This window comes from Aptenodytes forsteri, unplaced genomic scaffold (genome assembly GCF_000699145.1).
Source record: "Aptenodytes forsteri isolate BGI_AS27 unplaced genomic scaffold, ASM69914v1 Scaffold96, whole genome shotgun sequence".
NCBI classification, from domain to species: domain Eukaryota; kingdom Metazoa; phylum Chordata; class Aves; order Sphenisciformes; family Spheniscidae; genus Aptenodytes; species Aptenodytes forsteri.
The window spans coordinates 1507077-1532839 of record NW_008795029.1 but is presented as its reverse complement, the minus strand read 5'-3'; the positions used below and the strand labels follow the sequence as shown (position 1 = coordinate 1532839).

The 25763-nt window shown below is 41.1% G+C and overlaps 1 protein-coding gene across 2 annotated transcripts in view; it reads right to left on the bottom strand.

The window, feature by feature from the left end:
* The window catches only part of COL4A2 (collagen type IV alpha 2 chain), a 154810-nt gene that overhangs the window by 21881 nt on the left and 107166 nt on the right, over window positions 1–25763 (bottom strand). For both annotated transcript variants that reach the window (XM_009276054.1, XM_009276055.1), the window contains exons 10-28: window positions 24492–24527; window positions 23784–23825; window positions 23170–23244; window positions 21918–21962; window positions 20657–20719; window positions 19851–19895; window positions 17417–17470; window positions 17082–17148; window positions 15598–15699; window positions 15037–15192; window positions 13901–13993; window positions 13438–13604; window positions 10627–10699; window positions 10435–10541; window positions 9048–9249; window positions 8218–8277; window positions 7380–7442; window positions 3717–3824; window positions 1597–1818 (exon numbers count right to left, since the gene is read on the bottom strand). In XM_009276054.1, the coding sequence (XP_009274329.1) occupies window positions 1597–1818; window positions 3717–3824; window positions 7380–7442; window positions 8218–8277; window positions 9048–9249; window positions 10435–10541; window positions 10627–10699; window positions 13438–13604; window positions 13901–13993; window positions 15037–15192; window positions 15598–15699; window positions 17082–17148; window positions 17417–17470; window positions 19851–19895; window positions 20657–20719; window positions 21918–21962; window positions 23170–23244; window positions 23784–23825; window positions 24492–24527 (1780 nt within the window). The remainder of the gene's footprint in view (window positions 1–1596; window positions 1819–3716; window positions 3825–7379; window positions 7443–8217; window positions 8278–9047; window positions 9250–10434; window positions 10542–10626; window positions 10700–13437; window positions 13605–13900; window positions 13994–15036; window positions 15193–15597; window positions 15700–17081; window positions 17149–17416; window positions 17471–19850; window positions 19896–20656; window positions 20720–21917; window positions 21963–23169; window positions 23245–23783; window positions 23826–24491; window positions 24528–25763) is intronic.

The following is a 25763-nucleotide window of genomic DNA, read 5'->3' as shown; positions in this document are numbered from 1 at the left end:
GTCCCTGCCCACGGCAGGGGGGTTGGACTAGATGACCTTTAGAGGTCCCTTCCAACCCAAACTATTCTATGATTCTATGATTCTATTCAGGTTTTACATCAGCATAGGTCCATTGGCTTGACTGTTGTTAAGTGTGCTTTATAACTGAGATCACATAAGGTGAGTTTTCTCAACAGAATACAGGCTTTAGCTCTCTATTCTGAGGGTCTAGTAGTTTAAGTGGCATAGATGATATAAAGCAATCACTAGCCACTTCATATAAAACTAAAAAAAAAAATGACTCACAAAAATTCACATAATTTTTTTGGAGCCATTCTGCCAGAACTGTAAAATAAATCAAGAACAGACAAACTAGTAATGCTTTTTCTTTTCAGTGTACTTATTTTTTGTTATTATTGAAAATTTAGTTCTACAGAAATGCTTAGAAAGAATGTACAAGGTCACACAATTTTTTTTTCCATTTCAATCCATGTTTTACCTTGAATTTCTTCCCCTCTTCAGAGGTGTCAGTGATGCTTTCTGCCTTTTCTCAAACTTGCCAAGTGCCACAGAGCTGCCTTCATCTCTTTCCTTCACTCTGGGGCTCTACTGAATGTGAAACCAGCTCTCCTCACTTCAAATAACTCACATAAGACGATGCTCTTCTTTTTTTTTTTTTTATTTGTATTGAAAAATCATGAGAAGAGTCTCCAAAACAGGTTCCTGTGATATACCTCCTTGCTTTGAGCTAGTCACACAATTAACTACTCCTTTCTCACTTCCACAACAGGGCAAGGGGGTAATCAGCAGTCCTAAATTTAACTGTGTGTCCAAATGCTAGTGAAACTGTGTAGCAGGGGATGCTTAATTCCCACATGTGCTTTTGAAAGTCCTCCACAGAATTCAGAGAGCGACAAAGTCAGATTTTGTGGAGAAACTATGGTTTTCTCTGTTTTCTATACGGAGTTCAGTGTGTTTTTTAAGCTCTGTGAAATAATGAAATAAAATGAACACCCTGAAGTTATGAAGAAGTATATAATGTTATCTTTTTCTTGTTCCTGAGTGCCCAAAGACTGACCAGGTAAAATGGCTTATTAACATTTACTAAACTCTATGTCCTCTTAGTTAAAATTTACAAATGCTGCACTAGTGCAATGTGCTATTCTGCAAGGCCATGTATTATCCAAACAACTTCTGGCATGGGAAACAACCTCAGTATTATGCAGTATGTAAGTGAAAAGTCAGGATAGTAACTACATCACCATTCCCTTAACTACAGTGGGAAAAATTAACAGTACATCCGAACACAACAAAGATGAGCAAAATCTGGTTCTCTGGTATCCTATTGTAGCTGATTTCATGTAGTGCAATGTGAAGGAGTGCTGGTCATAAGCAATGGATCTCCAGAAGGTGTTTGGAGGAGCCAGGCATATTGGTAACAGTTGAAGTAGACGGGGAAGGGATGGAAGATCATCAGGCACTGGGATTTGATGCTGGGGTCCTCAGTACCTCCAACGCGTCCTAACATGGTCTCTTACTACTCTCATGTCTCTATAATTTGGCTACATTTATATCACACTCTTACTCAAACATTTCTTTATTTGAAGTAGCTGTTACCTCTAGTTCCTGGTATTCCTTGATCTCCTGGCGTGCCTTTCAACCCTGGGAAACCAGGGAGCCCGACATCCCCTCGGGAACCTGCTGCTGCTCCTAGAACGTCACCAGGAAAGCCCTTCAGTCCTGCCGCTCCCGGAGCACCAGATTTTCCTGTAAGGCCTGGGTGTCCCTGCAGTCCAGGTAGACCGTTCGGGCCCCTGTCTCCCCTGGGCCCAGTAAAACCTATAAATAAAACATGGACTAGGCATCACAGGATTCACTACAAATGGAGTTCAAATCCTAGATACACCGTCATAACGCCTTTTATATTATTGTAATTTCCCCTAGTTCTTAGCAGAAACCTGTAGAATCAAACAAAGTGTTAGATAAATGTTTTTAAACCATGTAGCATTTATAAGAACGTTTGACCAAATGTGGAAATTGGCAGAACTTACAGGTGACCCCTCAGGATACCTAGTGCCTGGGTGATAAAACATCCATAGCTCCAAGCACAGCTACTTCTGTGCAACTATTTTGACATGGCTATTGCAGCATTTTATAAACGTCTTATTCTGTAAGGGCAAAAAACCAGTTCCTGTACACAAAAACCTGGTTTGATATGCAGCAGGGGTAAGACATCTCAGGGAGTCAAATTTGAAAAGATAAATGAGGAGTGAATGCATATTGGTAAACTGGGAAGACCTGGGGGGGTTGCCCAGATGAGTCATTGCTGTTGCTGTTCCCCACACATCTCAAGGGCCCAATGCCAATCGCTTCACGCTGTTGATGAAGGAACGCCACCGTCCCTGTCCTCCACGCTGTAGGTGAATGACTGGGAGGGCACAGGCCCCTGTTACCAAAAATGACACGGGAAAGGCTTCTTGTGGACTGGGAAACTGGACCTGGACTGGAAGTTAAGTCCAAGCACTGGTGAAAGACAGTATGGAAGACTGCAGAAAATTGGTCTGAGTGCTGACCACCCTGTGGCCTGGGAGCCATATGGTGTGGGAGCCCTAATTTAGCATTTAGAGCACTTTGCAGAGCTTAGCAGAAATACAAGTTCATGGTCCTGCCCTACGCTGCACAGAGCCATGTTTTATGATGCATCCCTTGCCTGTTGACCAGGACATGCATCAGCTCTTCTTTTGCTTTCTCTTTTGCTACTACAGATGCTGTAGATGAGCCTAGACAATACTTTCAGGTCATGTGCTGCCTTAGGGTGAAGCAGCACCTGGGCACTGGATTTGGGAAAGTTTGCAGCACTTCGGTATCTATGAGGATTTAGGACTTGGAAGACAGATGGAAAGAATTTCTAAAGAGCTCCTAAATTAAGTTGCATCAATGGCTTCTGAATTGTGCTACAGAAAAAACTCAGTGCCCGTTTCTCTGACCAAATTAACCTGGTCAACCACAGGGAAGTGGTAGTTTCTGGCAGTAACTCTTGCTGGACTGACTGATGATCCGTGAACATACCCACTGCAGCTTATATATGTGTGCAGAGGCACTATTTTAGGCTCATCTGACTTACTATCTACGAACAGATCAACTATACGTGCAATTAATTGATGTGTCTTGAACATCCTGGAACCTCTGGAGAGATACAGAAGCCCTGGGATTTAATCTGTACCTATTACAGGCTAGCATGAAATATGACAGGCACTGAACACCTGCAAACACTGTTTGGAAACACAGCTGCCTATGGGCAGGGTGAGTAGCTAGTACTCTGCCTTTGATATGTCCAGTATAATTTATACTAATGCTGGAAGGAGTTAAATACAAATACTAATACTAGTATTTTCTTCCTTTCTGCATCATTATTCTGAGTATATTCCATTTGGAATCTGAAATATCTTGTTATTGAATTCCTTTATTTCTATGTGAACTTCATGAATTTTTACTGTCACATTTATTATTTTGCACTATAAAGCAGATTTTAAAAGGTTGGCATCTATGTTACTTTTCATCATTATAGAAGTTGCAGGAAATCCTTTTGGATTTGAAAAGTAGCAGTTTTGTATAATGTTGTTTGAACGTGGAAGGGAAGATAAGTGAAAATGTATCTGGAATCAAGTTTTTGTGTTTCAGTGACTGTAGTAAAGAGGTCAAAAGTATATAAAGAACAAATAATTATTTCAAGATACCTGGAGGACCTGGGAATCCTTCCCGACCTGGATCACCTCGTGTACCATTTAGCCCTGGGTATCCCACTGGACCTGGATCACCTGGGAATCCTCTTGCACCTTTTGCACCTAAATTATAGAAAAGAAAGTAAGAAAGTGTGATCTGAACAAACAAAACAGAAATATGCATATAATGTAAGAAAAGGTAGTGGTAAATATCATCATGATGTGTTTCCAGATGCAAAGATGAAGCTTTTTTTTTTTAAATTTAATGGGACTATACTGTAGCTCTTTAGCAGTATTCAAGATCCCAAGACATGGACCAAAAATCTAGGCTAAGTGCTCTTACAAACATAGATTAACCTGACTTAAAGACTAATGATATGGAGACTACTAGGGTGAAAATAATTAGTCTCACAGACTTTTGGAGACTTTTAATATTTTGTAAATTAAGGCTTTTAGCTTAAGGTCAAAAGGCAACGTCAAAGAATAATGCTCAACAGAAACGGGCACAGATGAGATGCTGTAGGAGGAACAAATTTTTCCCTTCCCTGCTAAACTGATCACAGAACAAGAGCAGACTGGTTTAGATAACCACGAAACAGAAATGTAAGGCTGAAGGTTAGATCTAATCATCCTAGAAACTGAATACAAATTAACTAGCCTACTTACTATATTTGTAACAGTACAGGTCTATAGCTTCGGTAGTAAAAGAAGGGCTGCGCCCTGAAAAAGTGTTCCTCTGGCACTGAACTCATCTTCATACCGAGTTATCTCCTGACAGGTAAAATGAGACCTCGCTTCCTTGTGATTTAGTATTTGACATTTGGGTAACGGCAAATATTACTGTTTCTTAACATCTCAAAACCTGCAAGCATTTCGTAGGATTCTTTTGTTAAGTTTATAAAATTATATTATTTATTTATTTTTTTCCATGCAATAGTTTTATTACATGAGTCTCATTAATTCACTGTATTCCAAGATCAAGATTTTTTGTTATAATTCTTTGAAAATAATTCCTGTGGAATGCTTTGTTTCCCTACCCTCCCCAGCTCCTCGAACTCTTTAAGTTCCCAGCACAGGCTTGAAGGTCAACAACATGCTTTAGCATTTTAAGTGTTGTTGCTTAGCATCACCGTGAATTACAGCTAATTTATTTATTACGCTGAAAGCAAATTTCTCCACCTCTAACTATGACAAACCAAGGAAAATATCACTGGAATTTTGATGCTTTTTTCCACTTTAGTTTTCTGAATTTCCATTATTTAACCATGATTTTTTGCAGTTTTAGCTGTTGTTTGTGAAGGCGAGAAGGAAACCTTTAAAAAGACCACAGATAAGGTGCACATAAACAGCCAATGCAGCGTGAATAGCATTTTCCCAGTGCCGTACAGGACGATTGTTCTCTCCCTTATATGAACAATAACTTCTCAGAAAGCAATTAAAGGAAATATCCTAGGCTTTCAGGTCTCAATGAAAAATTCTAATGTGCCTCTTACCCAAATAGCATCTTGGTCTTGTTTCCCACCTGTAATAACTGACTTCCATTCATTCTGTTCAGTATTGCACTAATTAAAAAGCCGTGTTAGAGAAAGAAGGCGGCAGATGGAGAATGCAACCACCGCTTACCACGTATTTCAGTAACTCATTATGCGATGTTAGCTGGTGTTAACATGTTGTGCCAAACAGTGATAAGAAAAAGTTTTTATTTTTGACCAATGTTTAGCTTGCAAGCACTTTAGCTGTATGTTTGAAACGGAAAACAACTTAAACATTTTATTCAACAGCGACCACGTAGGTCTTGAGACTATTGAATAACCAGGATGTAACTTAGGTTGGGCTGTGTATGTTGCCAGGAATTTCAAAGGAACACAAGGACATGAGGGTGTGAGGCTATAAAGGTGACTCCTTGCTTGATACCCTGGGTGCCACCAGCACCTAGGACACTGAGAGACTTGATTTTCTATAGCAGAGCTCCATTCTGGCTGAAAAGAAGGTGGAAAATCTTGTGGACAAAACCACATCACTCTAAGCAGACAATAAAAATAGTGTAAAGGAGGTGTCGGTGCTTTTGTGTCAATCCAGATAACGTGGGTAGGAATGATGCTCCAGGAAACTACATTGACACAGCTATGGCAACAAGAAGCCATGGAAAGTTGTAAAATGTGTCCTGTTCCTCACAGGTTTCCAGCTCCAGAACAGCTTCAGGTTGAAAGGCAGCTACGAACAGTTCTGCACTGGGCTCAGCAAGGGGCCTTTTCCAGTTTTGGGAGGGAAGGGATGCAAAACAAATCTTAAAATTACTAAAACATACAAGCTGACAGAGAAAGATTTGTTAAAGAGCTAACCAAGAGTACAAAATGTAAACCACAGGAAAACAGTGTCACTGTGACAGCAGTCTTACAGCTAGGAGTTAAATCTGACTGTGTTCGCTGAAAGAAAAAACTTCAAGTTCATGTGAATGAAAGAATAAACAAATCATCATACTCAGAAAAAAAATTACAAAAATAGCAAAGAAAACAACCTTCAGAAGCATCGATCCTAACAACAAACTAAGGCATTAGGACTAAGGAAACATAGGTCAGAGAGACACATCATCTTTCAACAGAGATAAAATGTTCCCTTTTAAGATCCATTAGTCTGTGATATATCAATCCATCAATCCATGCATGCCATAATAAACCTTGTGCTGGGGGAAAAAAAGCTTCACCTTAAAATGTATAGTCCAGATCTCTGACCTTGGCTAAAGCACAGGGGGCACAGGAACGGGTGCATCAAGAATTTTACATTTTCCAGACTCTGAAGGACGCAGTTATGGTTTTTGTCAGTACCTTTACCAGCTGGCGATGAGAAGGATTTACTGAAAAACAGCTTTATGGCTTAGGCTGGGAGTACGTAAGCTTATAGGAACTACCAGTGCTGGTCAGAGGTTCCCTTTTCAAGGTCAATTGTTATGACCACTGAGCACACTTTGTCCATGTTTCTTTCAATTCCATCTCACCCAGTCCTGTAGACCCTGTCCCCACCTCCTCTTCCTCTTCCTTTTGGAAAGAGGTGGGGAACCGTCAGTGCTGGGAAGGCCCAGGATCACCAGATGGTCCCTCTGGGCTACGGTGGACCAGCTCTGCAAGGAAGGTGTGCGTGGCTACGGACAGTGCAACTGCATTGCGTCGGACAACCTGGCCCATTACACCGAGCTCCGGTAAAGACTTTAGGCTCACACTTGCTGAAGGCGCTCTTTATATCACACAAGGAGGAATAGTAAGAAGGATCTGCCACAGTCCTCCACTGCAACCTTTTATCACCCTGCTCTCAGAGGACAGGCTTTTCCTTGTGAGGTGTCCAGTCAGCTCTGAGAGACCTCGGTATACTCTCTACCAATAAACTTGTAGACTCTCTCTGTATATTCTCACTTACTTGCACGTGGAGAATAGCAAATGGGCTATCCTTTCTGTCTCCTGTTTCATGGCTGACACTCATTAGCAAAGGCAGAATTAGCTCAGGAACAGTGCAGCCACCTGGGCTGCACGCTGCTTAGATCTCTCTGCTGGCTTCAAGTTAACGCTGTCCTCCATTGTAATTTCTAAAACTCACTGCCTGCTAAGGCTCAACTTTAATCGATCTGGCAAGATCTCCCTCAAAACGTAGTGTATGTGGGTAACAAAGGTGAAGGCAAAACGTTACCTGTGGTTCCTGGCAGTCCTGGCTTGCCTTGGGATCCCTTTGGTGGCCTCACACAGCCCGCGCCTGCAAACAAAGAGGGTTAGTTGCACCGTACATGCTCATATGCTACCTCTCATCAGCTCTGCGCCTGCAGTTGAGACAACATCATTAAAGCAGGTGAGTGAAATTAACTGGCAAAACGCTAATTTAAAAAAGTTTTATTCTTCATTAAAAAAAAAAAAAAAAATTGGTCATGGGTGGCATTTTCAGGGGAGCCCTCAAGCTGAGCTCCACCCCAAGAGCTGCTCTTCTGCCTATTTTACAGGGGCTATGGTGCCTGCTCCAGTTAGACCAGCATGGGCAGGGTAGTCCAACCTTATGGATGACAGTATTTTTCAGAATAAGAGAGACATTTTGTTTCCCTGTGGGGGAAGCAATCAAGTCAATTTGTGGTACAAATGAAGGGTTTTTTTCTTTATATGTCAAATTGCACTGAAAATCTTCACTCAAAGTTCTTCTTTAAAAAAAGTTGCTTAAATTTTCTTGGGCACCTAATTTCTGGGACTGTTGTTATAGATTGCATGGTAATCATTATTTTGTCACAATAAACACTCAGGAGCAATGAAATAAAGAATTTCTGAATTGCAGAGCTAAAACTGCAATAATTTTAGAACATGTTCAATTTGATTAAATTACCTTAGAGCTACGTACAGTATATGCATGGTTATTTGTGACCTGAAGTTCAAATAATTTAAAATCAAGAGCATCCAAAACAGTCATCAGAAAGAAAGTATCAAGCCATAAGAACAGCATAAGACTAAATATTAAAATATATTCAAGCCATTTGTATGTACAGTACCTGACCATATTGGCTCAGTTCCATCTCCTCTAGAAAAGTCTTCAGTGACCTGCCCACAGTCTATGAGCAAAGAATGGGAAAAAACAGTTATTACTTAAAAGAGAAAAATGTAAAATGCTCTCAATTCTAACCAAAATGTCTATTACAACATCAGATAATTTATTCTTTTATGTATTATGCATACATAAAACACAAACTATTTGCTATAACATACTGGAACTCTCTATCCATATATTAATTTAGATCCAGGCCTGAAACCTAACCCTGTCAGAGTTAGGAGGCTATGTGTCCCATGCACTGTGTAGGGTTGGCAGGTGCCTGCTCTGGCTTGAATATTCCGCCAGGCATCTCGAAGTCGAGCAATAAAACTCTGAGCCTGAGCTCTTGTGAATGTAGCCCTGGCATTCTTATGCTGGAAGGGACTCGGAAAGCTGCACAGGTACTATGAAGAGCTCTGAAGGATGGATACATGATTTTCTCTGGTCAATTAAAAGATTATGTTGGATGGGGAAGACCAGAGAAAACCACCTGTGACTACTCCAATGGCAGGACATTGCTCCATTGCCTCCAACTGCTTGAAACCTGAAAGATGTTACTTGCTGGCACTAACACATTCATTCGTGCTATTTCAATACCTGACATGAAACTACTGAGACTTCTGAAGTATTTCCTTCTTTAAGATTTCTGGACAACTAACACAACCAACCCCTTTTTACCCACATAACCCCCCACCAACTGCTACCTTTTCAACAGTGTGCTGTACAGATGCTGCACACAATTCAGTAATGACCTCCCGTGGCTTTGATGTAAGACAGAGTGATGTCTCTTACCTAGTTGGCCAGGCTCTCCTGGCAGACCGGGCAGACCTGGAGGTCCCGGGTTTCCATCTTGTCCGTGGTCACCTGGAGGACCCCGGTACCCTTTTGGACCAGGAAATGCTTCACCCGGCAGGCCTCCTTCTCCTGGAAAGCCCTTTGGGCCTAATTCGCCTGGATAACCAGGATCGCCAGGGAAACCTCTGATACCATCACCCTGTGGGAAGTGAACGGAGGTGGTCACTCCTGACTTTGCTGAGAAACAAACAAAACTCACATAGTTGAACTGCTCTCATGAATAACATCTTACAGGCAGTAATTCCTCAGGTGTTGCATCCCAGCTCTTTAAATCAACACTGTAAATAAAATATATTTGAAATAATCTGACTTTAATTTAGACCCCACGGCAGAAAAGGCATGAGAGAAGCACTCTTACAGGGATCATTCCCCTAAAAATGTTGGCCCGTGAATGGCACTTGGGCAATAGGAATCACTGCTGTGGAGAGGCTTACTACCCTTTCTGAAAAGCTGCAAGTGGGTTTTGGGGAAACCACATGCATCGCTAGAGATGTTCTGGTGTGGCATTCACTTCTGAGACCTTGAGAAAAGCTGACATAAAATTGCGCCCAAATGGGCAGATTTTTTCTTTGTCTATTCCTCTAGTGATATTTCTACACTATTGAATCAACATCTTATGAACATCACTAGAAAACGTTTCCACCCTCAGAAGTAATATAAAGTACTATCTTTACTGGTAGTAAAAAGCACTGTGGTCCAGATTGGACGATATGGCTCTGGCCCGTCTTCAAATATGATGTAAGAGCATCCCCGTGGTCCAAAGCAGCATTTATGCTGGGCGAGATGAATTCCTCTTGCAAAGTATTTAACTTTTTCTTTTGCCTACAGAAGCAGCTTAGAAAACGAACTAAGACTACATGTCTAACTTCTAGATGGCTACAGTTAGGTGAAGTGCTATCAAGCATATATATGATAACACAACCTACATTTTGAGGACATAAAATTGTAGTAAATTTTGCTTTTCTTTAACTCAGTCATAACAAAGCTGTTGAAGTTCAGTCACACAGAATCTCTCTTAGACAATGCTAGAAGGAGTTATTAATAAAGTACTAATTATCACAAACTAACCAGTAACAACAAGCTGGCCTAAATGGGTTATACACTACTACTTAGTTGTTTAAGTAAAATGGAAATAAAAGTGAAAGATTGTTCTAAAAACCCTGAGTGTAAACCTGATGTTTAATATATCAATAACCAGCAAAGCCAGTCTAGTTGTGCATCGTTATCTGTGAAAGAAGGATAGCCTGGTGATCATAACCCCTCAGAATTAAATGCATTAGTAATTGAGCGCGGTAGAAATGATTTAGCTGTATTTGCTACTTACCGGAAGGCCAGGCTGTCCTGGTAAACCATCTAATCCATCTCTGCCTGGGAAACCATCTTCACCTCTGATACCAGGCAGCCCAGGATCTCCTCGGATTCCTTTGGTGCCTAAAAAAGACCTTTCATTGTGAGATCAATCTCTTATGAAAGGTATAAATGACAGCAAAATACACAATATGAATTTTTACTCTACCTTTAGTAGTTATGTGTAAAGAAACTCCCTTTTCTCCTTTTGGTCCAGGAAATCCATCTTGGCCTGAAAATCCCTGGTATTACATACATTGAAAAAAAAAAAGAAACACAACCACTTATGAAATAAGTATCGAGATTTGCATTTCCACTGTTCTGCTTAAAAAAAAAAAAGTCTCCTTAAATTTTACTGCTTTCCCATTACTTTCTGTGAATGATTTCCTCTTCAGTAATCCCATTCTTGTGCCTGAATCTTTATTAATATGCTCTAACTAGGACCAAGGTCTATGTGGCATGGTAGGGGAGCTTCTGCATGAGGATGGCATTGGGACAGCTGTGGCTTTCCATGAGCTAGAGTCCTGCAGATGACTGCAGCTGCAGAGCTGCATTGGAGAAAACATGGTAAATTACTCAGTGTTAGCCACTAAAGAAAATGCTGTAAGCAACACTTTGGCACCATGGAAACAAAACTCAGGGTTATATTGACCTGCAATTCCTCCTGCCCACCACTACAAAAGAGGACAGCCTCATAGCTGGCAGTGGATTGTGATTCACAACACCGTTGTGGGGCTGAGAAGTAGTACCATCTTCATTTACCAGAGACAAGAACCTGGGCACAGAGTGATTAAGTGACCGGCCCTAAACCACAGACCTGTGGGAAAGGTTTTTGTCAGAAGGGAGAGCTGAAGGTCCCTGGTCCAACCCAGCACTTGGGAGTTAGAGCAGGTTGCTCAGGGCCTTGCCTAGTCAAGCTTTGAAAATCTCCAAGGAGGGAGAATTCCTCTCTTGGAAAGGCAAACTGTGGTGAAGCTAAAGACCAGTCTCTGGCATTCCTGATCCCTTGGCATAATGCAGAATCCTCCTCCTGAACAGCCCATCTGAAAGTGGTATTGCTAGCTTCTGGCCAATAGCCTTTCAGTCACAGGACCAAACCCATGGTAGGTGCCAAGGCCCAGAGGTTACAGACTCATTTACCATTGACTATTTTATGCCATTTAGCTTTAGTTCTGAATAATTACATTCACGCTCACTAAAATATAAGCCACGTGTATTAGGTTTTCCCTAGCCTCCTCTTACTGAATTCCAGGACAGACACTGAATGAAAGGGATATACCTGATGCGTTTATTTTTTGTTTAAAATACTCCATTATTTAAAAGGGTGTCTTTTGCATCACTGTCTTTTACTGACATTCTCCAAGATTTTCTTGGGTGAAAAGCATGTGTGGAAACTGTATCTCAGCTGTAGGTCATCTCAACAATACAGGTTCACACTCTGTAAGTCTAAGGGGGGAGATCAGATCTGAGTATAAGGATCCTGTTTTACCCAGACTATATTTGCAAACTGCATTTTAATGGTCAGTGAAGCCACATCTATACACCACGGTAAAGATGTTTCTTTTGGCCATTGCTTTTTGCAGGCCAAAAGAAATCTCAGGAACTTAATATAATGCCGAATTATTTCACTGACTATATAACTGCAGAAACCTTCAGCAGTAACACTGCATTAATAGTATGATGTCCACATCACTATTTTTTTGTTTTCAAGGTTTAGATGTTGTGTATAATGCAGTTTAGCACACAGGTGTTTTCAAAATGTTTTACAGCTGTTTCTAATTTCTCTTTCTCCACAGAAAAAAATACCCTTTGCTTGGGATAAAATTTTGTTTTCATTAAATTGATATAGATCTGATCTAGATTAAGTATATTTATTGTCCATATACGTAACTTGTTGAACGTGCTCAAAGAATTATGGGGTCACTTGTGCCTAAGAATATGGACCAAGAATATTTAAGCTAAATTGTTTTACTTTGAATTTGCTGCAGACCAAAAGCTGAGTTAAAGTCAGGGCTTTGCTGCTGAGTGATATTTTGCTATGCTATGCTATGTCTGTATATGTCTATACTACTGTCTGTTCTACAGTAACTTAAATTCTGGGATGAAGAAACACTGAACTTTTGGAAAATATTTGTCAATTTTTTCATGACTTCTAGAAAGTAGAACTTGTCATAAAAGTATTTTGAATTTTCAGCAAAAAAGAGATCTATTTTTTCTGCTTTGTTTTTGACAGCCACAATCAAGTCAAAGTTTATTTTATTTTAATTCTAAAAAATCCCAAACTTAAGCTAGTTGTGAGTGAGTTTGTTTTCCTGATGTTCAGAAGAGCCTAAAGCACTAACTGAAAACATTATGTTTGCTCTGACATCTTTGCATAAACAAAATCAGTTTTGGGTCAGCTTTACAAAAATTTTGTTCTAAAATCTTGAGAGATGTGACTTCCTGAAGTCTGTTCTGACTGTGAGGAACTATGATGCAGTTGGCATACCACAGATTACAGCACCTTTAAGTGTAAATAACAAGCAAGCAATTATAAAAAAAGCCCTTTTCTCGGGGTTACTGAATGGTGGTTTTTAGGAAGACAATGTATTGTAAACAAGAACCTTACATTTCCTCAGTTTGACATATGCATCTTATTAGCAACAGCCTTAGGTTACTACTGGAATTGTTACCCTTCTAGATGGTCAGATCATACTCAGTACTACAGCTGCTTGAAAGGGCTCTGCTGAAACAGCTTTGTTTAAATGGAAAGTGGACTTTGGGTTATGTGGAAATCTTTCGCTCTTCCCAAAACGTCCTATTTTCACCTCCATCCTAGCAATTTTTGGCTTTCAGTATTTTGTAGATGGCAATCTGAAAGCTATTGAAATGGCACAGAAAGAAAGAAATCGTACTTTTCATCGTTTTCCATGGAGAATAGTTTGGGGTTTTTTTTCTAGTAGGCATATAAAACTATGTAATAAAGAAACAAGTATCTCACTTTTGCTCCAGGGTAGCCAGGAATACCATGTGGTCCTTGATCACCAGCTTCTCCTTTCCTCCCAGGCTGGCCAGGGGTTCCTGGAAAGCCAGGAGGGCCAGGGGGGCCAGTAGAGCCCCTTCTGATTTCATCACCCACAAGGCATTTACTGCAATCCCCTTCTTCGCCTAAGGAAAGGATCGGAAAGAGAAGAAAGAATGCTCTGTCACAACAAATAGACGTTCAGCTGTATCCATTTTATATATAGACTTGAGAATACTTGAGTAGTTTCTCAAATACTTGAGAAAAGTAGGGTTTTTTTTCCTTACAAGAAACTAACACAATGTTTCCTTGTTGTTAGCCCTAGATCAAATTCATCGGTCCCCGAGCATGTCATAGTTCAATAAACTCAGGCTGAATACAATGGGAACTTTACACAATGCATAACAGCAGATCATCTATCGAGTTATCTGTTATAACCTACCTTTAGGTCCTTTTTGTCCTCTTGGCCCAGGGAAACCTTGCATGCCAAATCTACCTGGCGTCCCCTCCTGTCCTTTTAATCCAAAGAGAGAACCTAGAAGTTTAATTAAATAAAAGTATAAATTAATCTACTGTAGATTTACTTTTCTTCTCTTTCCTCCCTATTCCTTTGAGCTGCATTGCATCTGCCCTGTTCTGTTTCCCCTAATGTCATTTACTGTCTAACCCAGCCTGTTGTTATCCACCCCCTGTTCTCTTCCTCTCTCCCTCTTCTCACAGTTTTCCAAACCCGTTCTCAGTAAATTCCATCTGCTGTGGCAGGTGATCCTTGCCATTCTTTGCTCTCTCCCACCCTGAATTCCTTTGCTCCTCTCTCTCAGCACAAACCACTTTGCAGTACCACAGACCGCCTGCTATGGATCACCTCCTGCACATCCTTTTCTCCACTCCTGCTCTTGCACTGCAGTGTGGTGCTTCTCACAGAGGCACAGCACAATCTCAGTCAGAAGTGGCCTCTGGAAGCCACCTGGTCCAACCCTCTGCTCAAAGCAGGGCCAACCTCAAAGGTACAGCAAGTTGCTCAGGGCCTTATCCAGCTGAGTACTGAATATCTCCAAAGATGGAGAGTCTACAACCTCTTTGGGCAACCTGTTCCAGTGTCTGACCACCCTCATGGTGAAAGAGGTTTTCCTACTATCTAGGCAGAACTTCCCTTGTTGCAGCTTGTGACCATTGCTTCTTGCCCTGTTGCTGTGCTCCTTAGTGAAGCATCAGGTTCCATTTTCCCTATGACCTCCCAAGAGGTAGGGGAAGATAGCAGTAAGATTCCCCTTAGCTTTCTCTTCTCCAGGCTAAGGAAGAGAACCAACTCTCTCAGATATTCCTTGACACTCATCTCCCTCCCCCAGCCCAAAACAGACCTTCTTTTCTTTCAGATGTTGCCAGGAATGTCTAAAAACCATGCAAACCTTTCCTTCATTGATGAGCATACAACACCTCTCCTTTGTGTTGCCCTCCCCGCCACCCATTTCCTTTCATTCCCTCAATCTACTTTCTCACTTTGCCTTGCCAACAGCTAACTTTAAAATAAGCAAAGATGTTCCTGTGAGTTCTCACCATCTCTCTTCAGGCACTTACCAGGGGATCCAGCAGGACCAGGTGGACCACGGAGTCCTGGTGTGCCGTGCTTACCCGGAAACCCAGGCGGGCCTGCCTGATAAGCGGGAGGTCCTAATTCACCTTTTTCGCCTTTTGGTCCCATTTCTCCAGGTAAGCCTGGCTTATCCCCATCCACTGGAACAGAATGAGGGAAGAAGTTCAGAACAATTTCTTAACAACGCTGCTCAAAGAGCTGTCATGTAGCAGAAGGGAAAGTTCATGCAACTGCATCTGGTATGCAAGGAAAAATGGAGATATTTAGCATAGAGCAAAAATGGTAACTGCACTTTTCACCTGAGCAAATCAATAACAGTTACTGAAGCAAGGCTCTGTCATCATCTCTACCTCAGTTGTTTTGCCAGAGCCCCATCGAGGCCGAAGGAAAATGCTCCTCTCAGTTTTTGGCCCCGCAGTTAGTTATCTACCACTCTGCACTGCATATTCGACGGTCCGCACATATTTTTCCCCTACCCTGACCCCATATCAGTTAAAACTCGCTATAAAGTTAAGCTGTTGGAACACGTGTTGCTGGGATATTACCATCAGAGAATCCAGGAAGACCAGGCAGCCCACGATCTCCCTCCTCTCCTGGGTCTCCCTGTAGTCCAGAGACACCTGGAAAGCCTGGATCACCTCTTGCACCTGAAAGACATCCCCAGTTCAACAAAACACGTTAGTGTGATGCTGTTTGTGACCCATAAATGCCGACTTGTGATACACTGCAGATTGCTCAGTTCTTAAAAAGTGAAAATTAGGAACTTCAAGGGCTTGTGAACATTAGAATTTACAATTGTTTCTTAAAGGTAGCTTTAGAAATGCAAAAACCTGCTACCTCATGCTGCCTCAGTCTGAATAAAGAAATATATCTGAGAGATTTCTGTAAAGCCCAAATACCTGGGAGCTGAGCACGGCTTGTGACAGGAATGGTGTTGAGCCACCAGGCCCAGGAAGAAGGAGAATATCTTTCAGCTCTTACTAATACGCCGCTAGAACTACATTACTCCTGGGAAGCACAGAAGACCAGCTCTCTGAGGAGAGCCCCTCCTTTTCTACAAGAAGTTGCCATTATAACAGATGTATGGTATGTGAGTTTTCCTCTGCTCCCCAGTACCAAAAGCATCTGCCTGGGCCCAGCTATTGCCTGCAGAAAAGTATCGTGCTCTTGTCAAAGGTACTCGAGGACATATGGCGTGTCCAGCCCCCTGCCTGCTTCCTTGTCTCTCTACACAGTCTCTCCTGCTCATAAAAGCCTGCCAGGATATTCGGGATGATTTGAATAATGTTTTGGGTCTCTTGCCCCCTTTCTCTAGGGGGAAGGGAACCATTCATTGTTAGACTCTCTGGCTTTCAACAAGACTAGTAAACTCAACAGTTTGAGGACACAGGCTGGGGCAATGGCATGTGATTATCCTTGCTGTTTGCTGGCACCTTCCCTGGAATAGTTTTGGCCTTGGCAAACTGATATCACCTTCTAGGTGTTTCTAGTCTGGCCAGCCAGAGCCACCACAGCTCTGCAGGACAGCAGACAGTGGGTGCTACAAGCCTAGTGAAAAGATCACAAAGGAAATCTGTCAATTTAAAAAAGGAAAAAAAAATGTTCTATTCCTCAAGGCTTTTTTAATGCTTTTTTCCCCTGAATATTAGATTACAAGAATGGTCTCTGCTGTACTGCCATCGCTGCACTTTATCCAGAGTCTCTGAAACAGGACGCAGAAGACAGACTCGCCCATTCTTCCTTTCACTGGACAACAGTCACATGCTTTTTTGCTTGTTTCTTCTCTGTGGACACAGGAATGCATGGATGCCTTTTGTATAGCAATCCAGTTTCAGCAGAGTGACAAAGCAGCCACCTGCCTGCAAAAAGGTGATTAGGGCACTCTCTTGGAAGGCAATTATACCTTCTGGAACAGTTTAGCAAACCACAGTTTTTTAAGGAGTTGAATTCTCAGAATTTCATGCTTTTGATCTATGTAGAAGGTAGTAAAACGCAGCTAAGATAAGCAATCTAAGCAAAGAAGACGTACCTTTCCTTGGGATGTGGGAAGGAAGATAGGAAACTGGTCCTGGAGGACCGATCTCGCCTGGCTCCCCCTGTTAACAAAAGTTGAAGTATCATATCTAAGCACGTTATTCTAGAGAACTTCTTTTAAAATGGAACGGCATGCCCATGAAACACAAAGAAACAAACTTTCAAAAGCACTGATGTGACTTTTAAGAAATCTCAGAGATTTCAAGTTAGCAAACCACATAACCAGTTCTACAATGATGACAAACACAATTGTTATCACATGACAGAAAAGAAAAGAAAGCAAAATGAAATCTGGTTTATTGCTTCTAGCAAACGAAAGTAAATCAGTACCTTGCTTCCCCTAGGACCATAGCCACCTGGTGGACCATCAAATCCTGGAAAACCCTGTAATACACATAAAAATGATTGACTTTTCCTTTATCAGAGAGAGAATAAAATTATTTGGTCTGTAGCAGCTGGCTTCCTCCGATGTTAGTGTGAAAACTATGCAACAGAGCTGAGCAATTTGTCTCCCTGGGGTGTAGTAATTTGGGTAATACCATTAAGTCTCCTCATGTTTTGATGTTCCATCTCTTGGACCAAGCCTAACTCCCATCAAAGGCCAGAGGGACCTGCTGTGGGGCAGGCTCTATCGCCCCTGGCAGTGGTGCAGATGGAAGGAGCACCTACACTCACACCGTCCCAGGGAGGCTGCGGGATGGGGGAGGAGAAAGGGGATCCCCTCCGTGCCAGTTGACCCTGAGACATGTGGGCCAGGCAGCCAGAACACACCGACCTGCTGCAAGAAGACTAAATGAGTCTGAATCATTACGAGTGGACGTAGTTTCACTGGAATGCAAACAGCGAGCAGCGAAATAGCACTGAATTACACTGGTCCTTTTTGCTGTTTTCCAGGCGGCTGGAGCCTGTTTGGCCAAAGAGGGGTTCCCCGGCTGAATGAGAAGATCTCAGGACCAGCCCTGAAGGAGCCTTCATCCACCTCTCCCACCCCCAGGCATGCCATATCCCAGAGAAAATTTTCCATCCCTACCCCAGCAAATGTTATAATAGTTAAGATCCCGCCCACTTCATTCCTTTAAAGGGTTTGAAATCCAAAGCACGTGGATGAAAACATGTGTGGCAAAACACGGTACATCCTATCACATGAGAGCATATTTCAGCTGCCGGGGGTGCACAGAGCAAAGTGCAGATTTCAGTGATGCTGATACAGAAGAGGTGATCTCTTCTGTGTGCTTTACTCAGCTCTTTGACTTTTGTTCTCTATAGAAAAATGTTCATATGTACTCTGGAAAAAGACTAGTGTTAAAAAGGTGAGCTTTTAGTAGAAAACAGTGGCCAGATCATCAACCAATATCAATTAACACAGTTGCACTGAAACCAGTAGATTTGTATAATTCACACTAGTTAGATTATTAGCCAGCTTTTTAAAAATTCAGCATCTCCCCAGTTTCACAGTGGGAACAACTCCTCCACAGAATTTGAATTTTAATAACCACCTCTGTAAGACACTTACACAATTTTGAAGCACTACAAATACCACAGCTCTCAGCAAGATGCCACAAACTGGACCCCATGCTTCAGAGACCTTTCCATAATGGCAACTGTACATCACACCATCAGAAAAGGAGCCTCTTGAGTATCAGGTGTAAAATCTCTTTACACTAGGTGGAGCTGGCGGTCTAAAAGTGAAGCAGCAGCTTCCTAATTAACTGCGACTTCATCTGTGTGCAGGCAGGACTTAACCATCCTTCTTTCTTTCTTAAGAATCAAATCACTCAAAAATCAACAAAAAGGAGGTGGTTGTGAACAGCACATCGAGTAGGCTGTTCCCTCTCATACACACGTCATACAACGATACTCCACCCGAACCGATGTACCTTCTGCTGAAATTGTTGCCAAGATTCACCCTCAATAAGGGGAAGCCACTGACCATTTCTGACTGGAGCATGAACCTATGTTAACGTCAACCAGTGGGCTTTAATGGGTTTTGCATCAACCTCTCCCCATACGTATTACTGATAGCATATTCCCCTCCACGCCACCGGGTTCTGTGGTCGGACCGAATAGCTGTGCAAAAGTTATTTTTCATATTTCATGTACTTTCATGTCCCATGTGTTTCATGTTATTATTGTTATGCCTTGGTGGCAGGACAAATCCTTAAACAACTAAGGATGGAAAAGCATGGAAAAGTCAAGCATCCCACAGCTATTTGAATACCTCATGGAAGTGATTTCTAATGCTGACTGAAGAAGCCTTTTTCTGAGACCAAACAGAAAGTATGAGCTCTTCTCTTTCTTACAGAATGCTGTTTTAAGTATTTGGGTGCGTTTCCATGGGGACAGAGTTTTAACTGGTATATTTATCAGTTTCCTTCTCTTCTTCTTCTTTTGTGATATTCAAGATAACTATACATCTCAACCACATCTGCAGAAAGCTATTAAAAAAAGTAAGTTTCTGCACGTAGGAAGAAAATTACAGAAATCATGGTCGCAGAAATGGGAACAATGAAAATGACACCTCCCCGTACTGCTCTTAAAACCTGCTCATGTTTTAAGCAAAACAGACTTCAATTACAGGGCTATTTTTTTTCCTCACTGATGAGAAAAATAACTGACCCAAAATTACAATGATGGATGAATCCAGATGATATTTGTTAGACTACAGCTGGTGTAATTACAGGCAGAATTTGTCCTCTACAGTTTACTTCTCAGACAGATTGTCTACGTATATATTAGAAACAACTGTCTTGTATGAAATACTCACTCTTTCTCCACCGAGTCCTGGAAAACCATTGATGCCAGGCAGTCCCTATGAAGGCACAATAAAATTAGCAAAATAAAGTAACATCCTAACATCTTATGGTTAAGAATCATTATTATTTCTTAGATAAAATAAATCTGATAGCTTGAAACTCTAACACCAACAGTCAGAGTTCAGATACTTTTTCAATGAGATTCATGTATGGTGCAAACAGAACAGGTCTGAAATCTAATCTGGTATTTGATTTTTATCTCTTAATCAATACATTGTAAATTGACCATGAAGATTTTCAAGACGGCTGAGATTTTTTTTAAATGTATGCTGAGTACTGTTCTCACTCTGTTTAATCACTTTAGAAACACTGCCCCAAAAAAGCATCCATGGATGCTACAAGGTAGTAGTACTTACTTAAATTAGCTTTTTTTCTGGGGTCACAAGTAACCGGAGCCAAACTCAGGTTTGTTAACCATGGTCTGAAGAGAGCTAAGATGGGAACAGTGAGATACAGTCTGTGCTGAGCACCAGGACAGTGGCTGTGGTTAGTGAGCACAGCTTTAGGTAAGAGATGCACAAGGCTTCTCAGTGATGGTATAGGCATGCCTGTGAGTCTTGTGGGGCCCTCCTCCCACTACTATTTCAAAATGGCCTTTTTGCTTTCCTATATCAGGCACATCAGAGCTGGCCACAACCCGGTGGGCTGAAGAACTATCATTTCTATAGTTTGTTAATCTGTGTTTTGTTCCTGAAGGCAAACTCAGCTTGGATTTGCACATTCAGCTGAGTGAATTTACCTTTAATGAGTGACTCACCCTTTGTCCTGGGAAGCCCATTACCCCTTCTTCACCTTTTTCAGGAGTATAGAGAAGTGCACCCTAGGAAACATTGCAAGTCAGTTCAACATATTTCTTCATTATGTGCAAAAAAATTGTAACGCTGTTTTATGGAAGCTAAACAGGAAGAAAACATCATTGTAACACATGGAGGATCTAATAATAGCTACATGTGAAAGAACTGTTGTCCTTAAAATTAAGTGTAACATGCTTGCTTCGTTACAATAGCAGGAGCAGGCCATTAGGGAGAGGACAGGGTTTCCCTCCTATCATCTCCTTCTTCATTTCTTCTGTGGCTGCAACTCTGAAGAAGAGCCAAAGCAATTGTTCAGCTATACAACCAATTAAGCAACTCAGCTTATGGCCAAACTGTAGCTTCAGAGAACTATTTGGCAAACACAGCCATGCTGCTATCCATCCTGCTATCAAGAAAAAAAGGGAGAAACACATATCCCCTTTTGCTACATCAGCATAAAATCTATGGTTTTCCTAACGTAGTCAACAAAATTCTACATGTGTAAAATCTGACCAACAGCTGAAGAACTGGCTAGCAGCTGCACATGGAGGGCACCAGGGCTCACACTGCAACCTTCTCCCATAACCTCGTGGAGAAGCTGACCAGACCATCTGAGAAAATAAAGCTCTGCAAAACGCTCAGTGAGGCATCCCTAATTGGTAAAGACTGTATTTTAAACCACTCTGGGAAGTAAAAAGGAACCACTCAATGGCAAAGCTATTTAGACAGTCTAGAGGTTGCCTGTGAGGTAACTAAACCACATTCAGTCAAGCCTGGCTGACAGCTCTAAATGGTACAACAACACATGGGATTACTGTCCACTTACTCAACAGACTTAACGACCAATGAGACCAAAAGTCTGTACGTGCTGGAGAGTAGGCTGAAAAGGATTGAGAAGATTTCTATATATACTTATTTAATGAAATTTAGTGGAATTTTTAAACATAGATCAGCAGATCAGCAGCAGTAAAGAGATTTATTAATAGTTAAAGCTAAAATTAAAAAATGTGTGAGGGAAAACCTTATTTCGGTAAACCAGTAAGAGAATGACTGATTGCACTGTGGAGTTATATTACATGTCATGTTGTTCAGTTTTTCTAAAGCATCAGAACTGGTGTCTCTGCTTATGTTGCTCCATATCTATATTGCATCATTTCAATGAAGAATACACCAGTATTAACTCCAATATTATTATTTGTCTTTGTTCTTCTCCACTTGACTTACTGGAATTCCAGCTTCCCCTTTTTGTCCAGGTTCTCCTCTGTCACCCTAACAATAAAGAGAAAGTATTTAGATATGTTAGGCATTCCCATTTACATTTCAATAACTTTTCTACAACACAGTGACAAATGTTTATCAAGAGAAAAAACACCACTCTTGTGCTGTTCCTTATTCATACACTTGTCATATGAAATGCATGTTTTCATACGAAGTTTTTGAAGTTGCTTTTTTAAAAAATATTTGCTATTTTTTCTGAAAAGGTTTCCAGGAATGTGAACACCTCAGGTTGTTTCCAGGCTTGTTCATGAGATGTCTGGGTGGTGAGTGCCTGAGTAATGCCTATAAATAAATGCACATTCTCCCATCTTTACCTACTGATTATCTATGAATTGTCTGATCAAAAGTTAGAGACAAATCATAGCCTAAAGTCTACTCACTGTATTGACGGTATCTCCATTGAATATAAAGGCTCTCCAGATAAGTAGCTCATATGTAGACATCTCTGCTTAGTCATGGAAATCCCAACATGTATGTTACTTAATGCAGACTGCAGACTGTCAAAGGCATTTTTAGATCTTTCAGTATCATACCAGTTTACTTATCTTACTGCAGAAGTTGCATGAGCCATGTGAACTTTCTAACTTCAAATTTGGGATGAAAAACTACTGGTCTGGAGGTTGGTGTCCGATACAGAATATACGCATACAGGGTATGAGTACCTCTGCTCCCAGTGAGAAGCAATAGATGAGAATAAACTGCATCTTGCTGTTGAGGATTTCTCCAATACGTATGAACAAGCCTTAATTGTAAGTATACAAATATCTGTACCATATAGATAAGTTATATAAACAAACACAATAATTCAGATAGCTTCCCTAAAGATGTTCTTCTTTTACAGGAAGAAAATTTCACTCACTATTATGAAAAATAAGATATTGAATGATTTCTCAGCAGGTATTTCTGCTTTTAAAATAAGAAGATGTGAGTGATGGCCAGTAGTTGCATACTTACACAAAAAGAACAAGTTTGCCTAAGGCACCTCTAGTCTGTGAGAAGTGCTCTCTGAATGACTTTAGCCACCATAGTTTCAATAAATACTTCATGATCCAAGCTATGGGAGAGTAGCAGATTTCTCTTTTGATATACTAAAGTCTTCTAAGTACTATATGTAAAAGCACTTTTGTACAATATTTTAGTTTTGGTACTGCAGAGCTCTTAGTTTCTTGAGTATTTTGGCAAAATACCCTGTAGTTACCTTGTGTTTGTCAGAGGGGACACCCATCAGTTCTCTTGTAGGAAGCCCAGGTGGACCTGGAGGACCTGGGGGGCCCTGCAGGAAAAGCATAAGGGCACATTTACTAACAGTTATAATACCTTGACAAGCTGTTGATCAGCACAGGGTCTAAGGAACTGCAACAAAAGGAGCAACGCAGATTTGCCCCTGCTAGGAGTATGGTTCTAAACCTCTAAATAAATTGATGGCAAGACAAATTTATTTTGTGATGGAATTAACATATAGCAATACTTGCTCTTGCCCTGTATGTTTCCAGAATGACAATAAAGATTATTGCTAAATTATTATTTATATAATAAAGTGGTCTGGCTCCATAAATTTCAGAAGTGTTACCTCTGATTTGTGTTGGTGTAAATGAGGGTACAGTTAGACCTAGACATGTAGAAATTAGTTCAGCTATGACATTCCTTATGGAGATTATCATTACTTTCAAAGCTATACTTGTTTGTTTTTCTCTTATAATTATGTAATATAACTGCAAATTAAGAGAGTATTTAAAATAGGCTCCTTTATAAATAGCAAGTAACATCAACCTGTCCTTTAGTAGTGATATTAATTCATTAGTTTTCCTTTACCTGTTCACCTTTTTCTCCATAGAAGCCAAGGCCCCTGTTGCCCTGCAAAAACAATAGGTCAAGATTTACTAAGTGTATGACTCAGCTTCCTAATGTAAAATTCAAATTTAAGCATGCTTAAAGGCCTTTTCAGGCTTAAAAGTCTGTAGGACACCACTGAAGAACTGCAGTCAAATAATAGTCTAGGTTTACCTCAAAGTATTTTTATAGATTTGAAAGTATTTTTATAGGCCTAAACATTCAGAAAGACAACTCTAATTAAAATCTCATGCTACCAGTGCTTCTTACAACAGACGTTGAGTCATTCACTGAATAATGTCGTGAAAAGATCAAGCATTTCTTTTGCAAGATTTTTAATAGCACTGAATGTTAAATAAAAATACCTAAGTGGGCTGGAACAATGAACTCATATTTTTTCCATTGAGATATAATTGAGTATTGAAAAGACTGCAAGGATTTTCTGTTAATGGGAAGCTACTGTGACTACAGTAGCAAATTAAATCTGGCTCTAGAACTGGTTTAATCTTTTCAGGGTAGGCGATCCCAGTGTAAGATTAACTTCTCATGGTATGCAGCCAACACAGAAGGTCTTGTGCTACGCAGCCTTTGGTACAGCCTGTGGTTCTTTATTTTACTGCCTTCAAGTGGGTCTTGGATAAACCTTAGCGACATAAAATCAACATAAACAACTCTGACACAAAGACTTACTTGTGGTCCTGGTGGTCCTGGGGGCCCTGGTGGTCCCTGGGGAAAGACAATAGGGGAGAGCAAGTTACTTGTGGCTTTCTAATCAATGCATGCAGAAGGTCAGTTACTTTATGTCTGAAATACAAGTATATGTTTAGAAGGCAGTGTATTCCTCAGCCTTCAATGTGCTATCCTCATTATATTAGCTGTGTTTACTGTTCTGAAAAATACCCTCCTAAGTCGCATCATAATCTTTCCTAACAGAGTAACAGTCTCCCAGCTTAGACCTAATGAAATCGCACTTTTATTTCAAGTAATAAGAACTTGTGCTTTTGGATCCTGACTTAGTAACATTTTAAGCTCATACCTAAAGTTAAGCACGGCTTTAAGTGCTTCACTGGACTGTGCCTTAGTACTGCATCGGTCTGTAAAGGGAGTTGAACTATCATATGCATCTCAGATTACCTATTTGGTATTGTACAGAATGAAATCAAAGGAAGATGGTGGGAAATAAAACTGTAAACAGGAAAAAACGCTGCCAGAGTCTTACAAGAAGAGTAGTAGGAAAGCCATCAATTGGAGAGACAACCTGCCTTGCTTCAGTCAGCTACGGTAGTTAACAGGCTCCAAAGGGCTCTACACATTAAAAACTCTGTCAAAAGCGGGAAAGGTGGGGCGAGTAAGAAGCATGAGCTGTTCAGAGAGGAAGATGGTGAATAAGAGGCATAGAAAAGAGAGTGAGCTGCAGACTGAACCATGCACCTACTGAGCCCCGAAGGGGATGTAACCAGGTTATGCAAAATCCAGCCCAACTTGCAAGGAAAAGATAAAAACGTTCAGGTAGGACCTGAACTTGCTATGCATCTCTGCCTTGCTATGTATCGCTGTGTGCATAAACAATCAACAACTTCTGAAAAAATTACTTTTGAATCAGTTTTGCTTAGTCAAGTAGTCTGTGAGCTGTTGCCTAATCTGCTGGGCAGATGCACTGTGCCGGGCATCCCACTGCCTGGAGGCCCTGCAGGGACTTAGGGGAGCCACGCTTGCCTTCATGTGGGATCTAGGACTTAGGGAAGAGGAATGATGCAAACTCAGACCTGGGAAATGCTCCCAGGTCCCTAGATCATAGAATCATAGAATAGTTTGGGTTGGAAGGGACCTCTAAAGTTCATCTAGTCCAACCCCCCTGCCGTGGGCAGGGACAGCTTCAACTAGATCAGGTTGCTCAGAGCCCCGTCCAACCTGACCTGGAATGTTTCCAGGGATGGGGCATCCACCACCTCTCTGGGCAAC